The sequence below is a fragment of the Lipotes vexillifer genome, unplaced genomic scaffold (assembly GCF_000442215.2).
Source record: "Lipotes vexillifer unplaced genomic scaffold, Lipotes_vexillifer_v1.1 scaffold230, whole genome shotgun sequence".
In the NCBI taxonomy this organism is placed as follows: Eukaryota; Metazoa; Chordata; class Mammalia; order Artiodactyla; family Lipotidae; genus Lipotes; species Lipotes vexillifer.
In genome coordinates this window covers 6,622,508-6,632,035 of record NW_006775143.1, presented here as the reverse complement: position 1 = coordinate 6,632,035, position 9,528 = coordinate 6,622,508, and the positions used below count along the sequence as shown (strand labels likewise).

General features: G+C 39.7%; 1 protein-coding gene across 1 annotated transcript in view; it reads right to left on the bottom strand.

The window, feature by feature from the left end:
* SUSD1 (sushi domain containing 1) overlaps positions 1-9,528 on the bottom strand; it is a 135,065-nt gene that overhangs the window by 41,845 nt on the left and 83,692 nt on the right. Inside the window, exons 11-12 of the mRNA XM_007449808.1 lie at positions 5,959-6,050; positions 4,525-4,711 (exon numbers count right to left, since the gene is read on the bottom strand). Of these exons, the coding sequence (XP_007449870.1) occupies positions 4,525-4,711; positions 5,959-6,050 (279 nt within the window). The remainder of the gene's footprint in view (positions 1-4,524; positions 4,712-5,958; positions 6,051-9,528) is intronic.

Here is a 9,528-nt window from a genome sequence, read left to right as displayed (position 1 = left end):
AGCAGGAATAAGTGTGGTACCCTGGAACCAGCCTGAGAAGACAAGGTCCTCACTGAGGACACAGGAGTGCACAGTCCTTGGATGGTTTGTGGAAGAGAAGCTCACAGCAGAAGAATGTCAAGACACCTGGTCCTTCACGGTCCTTCCTAAGGACACTTAACAGTAAGAGAGGAGGGGTCAGAGGAGGGGGCAGTGGTCCCCAGCCCTGTAGGGGGAATTAGAGCTATCCTGACTGGACCTCTCTGTTAGAGGGATAGCCTGAGAACGCTTGAGACATACCTGTGTTTTCAGTGGCTTTCCTGAACATCTGAAAAAGTACATTGTTTTTCTTATTACGAATGCAGGTAGAGATGGGAAAGTTCCCGTGTACATTGCCAACCTTGGAATTGAAGGTGGACTTGGGAAGGAATGATTTCCTTTACATATTCGTTTCCCTTTTCTCTTCCAGCATTCTTGATTCCATAATAAACATTCAACTTCAAATGATCACCACATTGTGTGGAATAAGTGGTTTATCTTTACATTCCTGCAGGCACTTGCTTTCTCTCTCTCTCTTTCTCTCCCTCCCCCCACTTCCCCCTCTCTGGTTCTCTCCCTCTCTCTATGAGAAGGAAATTTTGCCTACAAGCTTTTTGACTTGGCTAGAAAATAGCATAACCAGTGTGGGGCAGCTCTTCTGACCCTTTGGGTCTACATCAAGGATGAAAGTTTGTTCTTACATAAGGGAGTATAAATGGTGGCACTATTCTGATGAATTCCCGTCAATGGGCTGCCTGCAGAGGCACGTGGGCCATGAGTCAGAAGCACTGTGATAGCCTCTCCATCTCACCACCTTTCTCACCAGCAACCCTCTTCCATTGCCACTACAACACTTGCCTCTGTCCTTCAACATTCCAAAAGCTTTCACTCTCCTCTGAGGTCAGCAATATATTTAAAGCACTCGTTTTCATCCTGTTCCCAACGGTAAGATTTAACTTAATGTAAGACACTCAGAAGGGAAATTCCATTCACTTTTCTTCTGGGAAATCAGCTTCTGCGTATTCCACGTCCAAACCCCTTGCCTCACATTTCTGGTAAAATTCAAAAGTTCACAATTTTGCTGAAACAAAGCCACATCTTAGGCAAACAGGCATACCTCTTCACATCAGTATATGGTTCTCTTATTAAAGACAGGGCTTGGGGTTTGTTCTTATTTGTTTAGTTACTCTTTCATAAGATCTTAACAACTTGAATTTTCACACTTAAAAAAAATTGCTAATTCTTTAAAGTAGAGTGAAAAATATGCAGTCATGGTTTCAATGAACTTAAACAGCTCAACAGTGTCCCCTGGTGGCCATGAACACAGACACAGGGTGCTTGAGCTACGGGGCAATATTTAGGGTACAAAGCAAGGTAGAAGTGTGTCTCATCAAGATGAAACTCCCTCTCCCCAACTCAAAAAATATGAAATGCTAATGTGAATCAGCAATGCAAACCTTCAAAACATGAGAAGGACCAAAGAGTAGGAGACTGAATAGCTATCCATTTTGATAAGTCACCATGGGAAAAAATGCCCAAATTGAACATCTCTTTCCAGCCCCAAAGTGAATTCTTTTTGGTCTAAAGCCTTTATTAACTAACCAGGCATTTCTTCAATGCCAATACCACCTGCTGGCCATTTGGGGGTTAGCCCTCGTATGCATTCATTACAAAAATATTCTTTTGTTGTGCTATCATTGTCCTTATGTGTGCTCACACTGTCCTTATGTGTTGGGGATTCAATGTAGAACACACAGACAAAAATCTCTGTCTTCAAAGAGTTCCTATTTTAGTAGGGGAAAAGAAAATAAACAAGTAAAATTTAAAATACAAGTCCTGAAAACGAGTTCTATGAAGAAATTCAAGCAGAGGAAATGGATAGAGTGATGGGGTGGCAATGGGAGATGATTTTTGAAAGGATGGGCAGGGAGAGGCTCTCTAGGTAATGGCACTTGAGCAGAAACCTGAGTGATTATAAAGAAGCCATGTGGAGAGAGTGTCCCATGAAGATTAAGCAGCAAATGGAAAGACCTGGATGCAAGAACAAGTTTGACCCGTTTGAGAAATAGCAAGGAAGGATGCTGCTGCTTAGTGAGAAAGGGAGAGGGCAGAGGGAGATGAGGTCAATGAGGTAGGCAGGGGCCAGACTCCATGTTCCATGGTAAGGAATGTGGATTCCGTTAGAACACTAAGGCAAACTCATAGGACCGTTTTGAGCTGGGGATGACATGTTCTTATATGCATTTTTAAATTAATTTTTATTGGAGTATAGTTGATTTACAATGTTGTGTTAGTTTCAGTTGTACAGCAAAGTAAATCAGTTATACATATATATACATCCACTCTTTTTTAGATTCTTTTCCCATATAGGTCATTAGAGTATTGAGTAGAGTTCCCTGTGCTATATAGTAGGTCCTTATTAGTTATCTGTTTTATATATAGTAGGGTGTATATGTCAATCCCAATCTCCCAATTTATCCCTCCCTTCCTTTCCCCCTGGTAACCATGAGTTTGTTTTTCACATCTGTGACTCTATTTTGTTAATAAGTGCATTTGTACCATTTTTTTAGATTCCTTATATAAGCAATATCATGATATTTGTCTTTCTCCGCCTGACTTACTTCATTCAATATGACACTTTGAGTGATGTTTTTAAAGTTATGGTGACGATTAAGACTTAGGGCAGCAGGTGATAGGACACTGTGAAAACAGGGAGAAGAGAGAATGCTATTGCAGGAGTCCAAGCAAGAAGCTGCTGGCTCGGATTAGGTTGCTAGTGGTAAGGGCAAAGGTGGGGAGAAGTGGCTGGATTCAGAATGTTTATTTCAGAAACAAGCCAGCTTGTTGATGGACTAGAAATGGTGGGAGAGAGAGAATCAATTTTGATTCCTTTTTGGCCTGAGCAGGTGGTGAATAGGAATGCCAATAACTGAGATAGAGACGCCTGGGTGAAAATGGATTTGGGGGTGAGGGAAGAGGTGAGAAATCAAAAGTTCTACTGGGTTTGCCTGTTAGATGTTCAATAGGATATGTTTAGGAGACAGGTGGATACATATTTGGGAATGCTCAGCACATAGGTAATGTTTATAGCCATGAGACTGGTAGAGATCGCCTAGGCAGAGAGAGTAAATAATGAAGAAAAAGGAATAGAAGAAGGCGAGGGGAGGGGCATCAATAAAAGTATTCGGTTGGCCAAAAAGTTCATCTGGGTTCTTTGGAAGCTCTTATGGCAAAACCCGGACGATATTTTTGGCCAACCCAATAGATGGACCTAGTGAAAAAAACTGAGAAGGAGCAGTCAGCAAGGTAGAAGGATCCAAAAGCCAAGAGAAAAGGTGTTTCAAGGATGGAATGCCAAATGCTGTAGAGAAAATCATATAAGAACAAAACTGGGCAGTGGGTTTTGCAAGATGGAGACACTTCCAGTAAAGCATTGAGGACAAATGCCTCTGGACCGGAATCAGTTAAAGAAAGAAGAGGAGGTAAGGATGTGGAGCCTACACAACATTCTTTCAAGGAGTTTTACTGTAAAGAGGGGCTGAGAGAAGGCAGAGTAGCTGGAGGGAATATGGGATCAAAAGAAATGTGTTTATCTTTTCTATGTTTTCATTTAAAAATGAGATATTACAACATGCTTATGCAGGGTTGGTACTAATTCTTTACTGGAGGGAATTGAGGATGAGGCAAGAAGGGATGATGGGGTTGAGGGAGGATTCACCTTAGGAGTGGGGACAAGAGAGAAGATAAAATATAGGTTCTGCATGAAGGCAACAATGGGAGATTTGGGAGTGGAAAGTCCTCACTTGATTACTTTTTTTTTTTTATTTTATTTATTTATTTATTTATTTATATACAGCAGGTTGTTATTAGTTATCTATTTTATACATATTAGTGTATATATGTCAATCTCAGTCCCCCAATTCATCCCACCACCACCCCCTCACCTGATTACTTCTAATTCCTCAGTGAAATAAGAAAAAAGAAGCTAATAGTCTGAATATTAGCTCAGAGTGTGTGTGTTGGGGGATGGAGTGAGCATCACAGATTTGAGGAGACACGAGAAAATGAGTGGAAAGTGAATTTTCTAGGGGACTAGAGTGGGACTGCCAGTCATTCTTCCCTGAGAGTAACCTACTCTTAAGGTCCTCGTAACAGAACGACAATTAAATATGTTATTGAGAAAGAAAGAGTAATAGGAAAATTTCTTTTTAAGTATGAAATATTTTAAATATTTCAAATAACCAGAAGGAATTTAACCAACACTCATGTACACACTACCCAGATTTCTTCAATGTTCCTATTTTGTTTCAGGTACCTTTTTAAGAAACAAAACATTGCAGTTCAGGCTGCAGTCCCCTTAGTTCCCCTCTCCGATTTCACGTCTTTCTTCCTCTTTCTCTTAAACTTCATTATATAAAGATAGAAAGTAATAGTGTGCCTCTTTATTTGAGCCTATACAGCTCTGCGGTGACTTTGTTCATCCAAATGCTGTTATTCAAGATTTACCTGTTATCTGCGTTGTCAGGGAGATGACCGCAGGAAGTTCAGAAGACAAAGCCTGGATGCTGACACTGTAGTTGGTACCTGGCCTCAGGTCCAAACACGTCTCAGGAGCCTGGCTGCTGGCAGTGATATTAAAGACCATTTCCTGGGCAAATTCCTTCTGATACCATCTCTGGCCCCAAATGTGGAACTAAAACATAGAAAAGTTCACCAGGTGAATTGCTAGCTTGAAAGGCTCTGAATGCCTGGATACCTACCCTTTCTCTCACACCCTTTTACTCTTAATTCTAAAGTTCCTTCAGAAAGTGAAATACGGCAGAAAGCAAATATTAGACTTGTAATACCATAAATATTGTAATTACAATATTATCAGTATCATAAACATATTTTTAAATCAAAATGCACAAAAACTTGAGGCCCCAACACCGACAACTTTCTATTTCTTGTTCTCACACATATAACGGCACATGCCCAATGTGAAAGTCTGTTGTTAAAACCACAGGAGCAAAACCAAAGAACAATTTCCTAGAAAGAAAATTAAGAATCTGAACTAAGGCTTCTCCCAGGGCAGAACGTGCATTAGGATAGGGGTCCCCAACCCCCGGACCGTAGACCGGTACCAGTCCACGGCCTGTTAGGAACCAGGCCACACAGCATGAGGGGAGCGGTGGACCAAGCGAAGCTTTGTCTGCCGCTGCCCATCGCTCGCATTACCGCCTGACCCATCACCCCACCCCCTGGCGGTAGAAAAATTGTCTTCCACGAAACCGGTCCCTGGTGCCGAAAAGATTAGGGACCGCTTCATTAGGGTAATCCTAGTCGGTTTGGTAAAACCTGGGAAGAGTTTTTCTCCTCTGCCCGCCCCCTTCTGACATTCCCTACATTAGGGTAATCCTAGTCGGTTTGGTAAAACCTGGGAAGAGTTTTTCTCCTCTGCCCGCCCCCTTCTGACATTTCCTACACTTTACTGTAACATCCCAGCACCTGGGCCAATAGATGCACTTTTCTTCCTACTTAATTGCTTCTAGTAGCAGCTCATCCTATGGTCTTTACCCTTCTTACTCACAACCACATCTAGCTTTAGAAGTTCCCCTTGACTCTCCAGGCAACACATTCAGACCCTGATCAGAGGCACTGGTGTGGAGAGACACACACTTGCAAAAGCCACTGGCTTCCTTCCATGACACTGCCTGAACATCAGCTCTGCATCAGGCTATGTTGCACAAAGAACCTCTCGTGATTTTCTCATCAATCCCCAAGGTCTCTCTTCAAATATGCAGCAGAAGTTCCCACTTTCTTGTTTCTTACTGCACTTGTCACTATAAATCTTCCACTGATAACGGCAGCTATATAAGTAGTTTTTTTGGTTTGTTGATATTTTTTGAACCTCCCACACAAGACAAACACCTATAAACGGAGTAACTTTCAGTAACTTACTAAATACATCTCCTCTATATCAGCTGTCTTCATACTTCTCCATCTCAAGCAGGTTTCATTAAATATTGAAATGTTACTGATGGTCTGTTTTACTGCAAGGGGAAAAGAATGAGAAATCAACTTATACCTTATACCAAACTACTACCTTTTAATTGAACAATATTCCAAGGATAAGCATTTACAGGGGATGACTTCAGCAGTATTTTAATTTAGAAATCAGTGGTAGCAGTCCAAGAAACACCATTTTTATATTTATGTAAACACAGTCCTGATGAAAGATTTAAGATCAAAAGATACCCGGTCTGAGAATCCTTCTTAAAAAATTATTTAAGTCGATCCACTGCAAATTCCCTTGATTTACTAAGCTAAAGCAGCGACTCATTGTCCTGGCCTTGGACAACCTCATTTAGACAAACAAGCATCAGTTTGAAATTCTGAGCTGAGAGTAACATTTCCGCAGAGAAATGAGAATTACTCCTTGAGGAAATCAAGCAGTCAGGCTTTTCATGATGAAAAGGGGGGAGAGGTCCCTCTCAGTTTGGGCTTCCTCATCTCTTATGATCAAAGAAGCATTCAGTGGTCTCTGCTCAATTTCATGGTAATGAATCCAAAAGATAGTTCAGTACTGGTACCATATAATACAGAGGCACATCCCCCAAGCTTTTTAAAATAAAGACTAGTTATTCAAACAACACTGTAATTCAACTATACTTCAATAAAAAATAAATTTTTAAAAAGACTGGTTATTCAAAACTCTGGTATCAAAGGTTATTTCCTTCAACGATGATCCCTGTCCTTAAACTGAAAATAATACATCAGACTTGCTAAGAAGTTTCATAGGAACACTGTGATGATTAATAAGTGATAAAGAACTCCCAAAGCACGTGAAAAAAAAAGAAAATCTCATGGGAGCCAAACCTTTATTGTGTAAGCCCCTGGACCAACAGGTTCCTATGAATGAAGCCTAGTTGATAGATGTGACCCCTCTTTATGGATGGGGCAGCTTTGCCCAGAGAAAACCTGTTTCACAGGTCACAAGCTATTCTTCAAATGCTGTAAGACAGAGTAAGGAATAAAGTATGGATGATTCAGGATAAAGCAACCTTTAAGGGAGGTAAGGAAGATGGTTTTAGAGATTAGTAGTAGTGGCCCAAGGAAATTCACATTTATGAAACTTTCAAAAAGTATATAACTTCAGTAGTATTTAAACAGTTCCAGTCCATACAAAAAGGTAGAAAGTTTCCTAATTCAGTCAGTATTACTGGATAATCCACAATGCCCAACGTGTACAAGGATGACACAACCAATTACTAAACACACTATGCCAAATTCATTTATTAATATAAATACAAAAATAAAATATTAACAAATAGAAGTCAGCAGTACATTCAAAGAACAATACACTATAAACAAGGGAGATTTACTCCAGGAATACAGAGATCATCGTTACTAGGAAAGCTATTAATAAATTGAAAGAGAAAAACCATATGGTCACTTTTATAATCATAATGGTTAATACATCTAATGTACATTCCTGCCTAAAAACCTTACCAAACTAGGATTTAATTTGATAAAAACTCCTTGATTTAAAAGAGTGTTTATTAGAAACCACCACACTCAGTGGTAAAACAATTTCTAATAAAGTTAAGAACAATCCAAGGATGCATGGTTTCACAGCTATTATTTAGCATTAGTCAGGAGATTCTAGACAACGCAGAACGAGGCAAGGAAAAAAATGAGCAATAAATACCAGAAAGAAAGGGAACAAATTATGCAACTGACAGTAAATTAAAAAAAAAACAAAAACTGAAAAATATGCAATTGTTTGAAAATGACAGAAAAATAATAGGAGTTTGGCAAAATGCACCCAAAGACAAGAACATAGAAAAACTAATCGTTTTCTACATATCTGTAAGCACAAGTATGGTAGGCTGAATAATGGTCCCTTCAAAGATGTTCACATCCTAGTCCCTGGAATCTGTAACCGTGTTACCTTACATGGCATAAAGACTTTGCAAATGTGATTACAATAGGGAGATTATCCTGGACTATCCAGATGGGCCCAATGCAGTGACAAGGGTCTTTAAAAGAGGGAGACAAGAAGATCAGGGCCAGAGAGAACTGAAGGTTGAACTGATGAGCTTTAAAGATGGAGGATGGGGCCACAAGCCAAGGAATGTAGTCAGGGTCTAGAAACTGGAAAGAGCAAGGAAATAGATCCTCCCTTTGAGACCCCACAATGAACACAGGCCTGCTGACACAAATAAACTAAAACCACAAATAAAATATAATAGAAAAATTAAAAGATTTCTATTCACAAGAGAAGAAACCATGAACAAACTTCAGATACCTAGCAATAAATGTAACTAGAAATGTCCAAGACTTACAAGAAGATTTTTTTCCCCCAGAAGGACATAAAATAAAACAATAAAGAGAAGATGCCACATCCTTGAATGGAAAGATTGAAAAGTGAAAAGATATCAATTCTCCACCAATTAACCTGAAGGTGGAATATACTTCCAATGGTGATTCCAATGGACTTTCTTGGAACGTGATAAGTTTACACATTATTCAGTGAATAGAAAGTTCTCACCATGTGCCAGGCATGCTTTGGGGCTAAGGATAAAGTGGTGAGAAAACAAAGTCCCTGCATCTAATGGAATTCATTCTAGTGAGAAAGGCAGAAAATAAACAAGTGAAAAAATAAATTTTAAAAATATAGGGCTTCCCTGGTGGCACAGTGGTTAAGAATCCACCTGCAAATGAAGGGGACACGGGTTAGATCCCTGGCCCAGGAAGATCCAACATATGCCGTGGAGCAACTAAGCCCATGCACCACAACTACTGAGCCTGTGCTCTAGAGCCCACGAACCACAACTACTGAAGCCCACGTGCCACAACTACTGAAATCCGTGCACCGCAACAAGAGAAGACAGCACAATGAGAAGCCCGTGCACTGAAACAAAGAGTAGCCCTGCTCGCTGCAACTAGAGAAAGCCCATGCACAGCAATGAAGACGCAACGCAGCCAAAAATAAACAAATAAAATAAATAAATTTATTTTTTAAAAGTATATATATATATATAATTTTGTGCACTGGTAAAGACTATGAAAAGCATCATACAAGAATAGAAAGGATGGTATGGAAGGTCCTCTGTGGAGGTGATATGTTAGCAGAGACCTGAAGGATGAGTGAGTGAGCATCAAGAGTGGAGGAAGAGGGGTCAGACAGAGGAGGCTCCAAGGTCAAAACCCCACATGCAGGAATCAGCTTGGCACGCTCAATGAACAAAAACACAATTACTGCTAAATTCTGAGGGGAAGATTAATGAGAATAACAAGAAAAAAATTAAAATAAAAATATTGAAACAGGACATAACCAGGTTTCAGTAACTATTATAAAGTTATGACAGTATTTCTGAACCTTTTTTCATTATAGCCCTACACGGAGCCTTTTTAAACATTTTTTTCCCTAATCTCTCACACTTTATAAAATTTTAATACCACAGGTATGTATATGTTTCTTATTTACTATATGTTTATCTATGATTCATATATATATATATATAT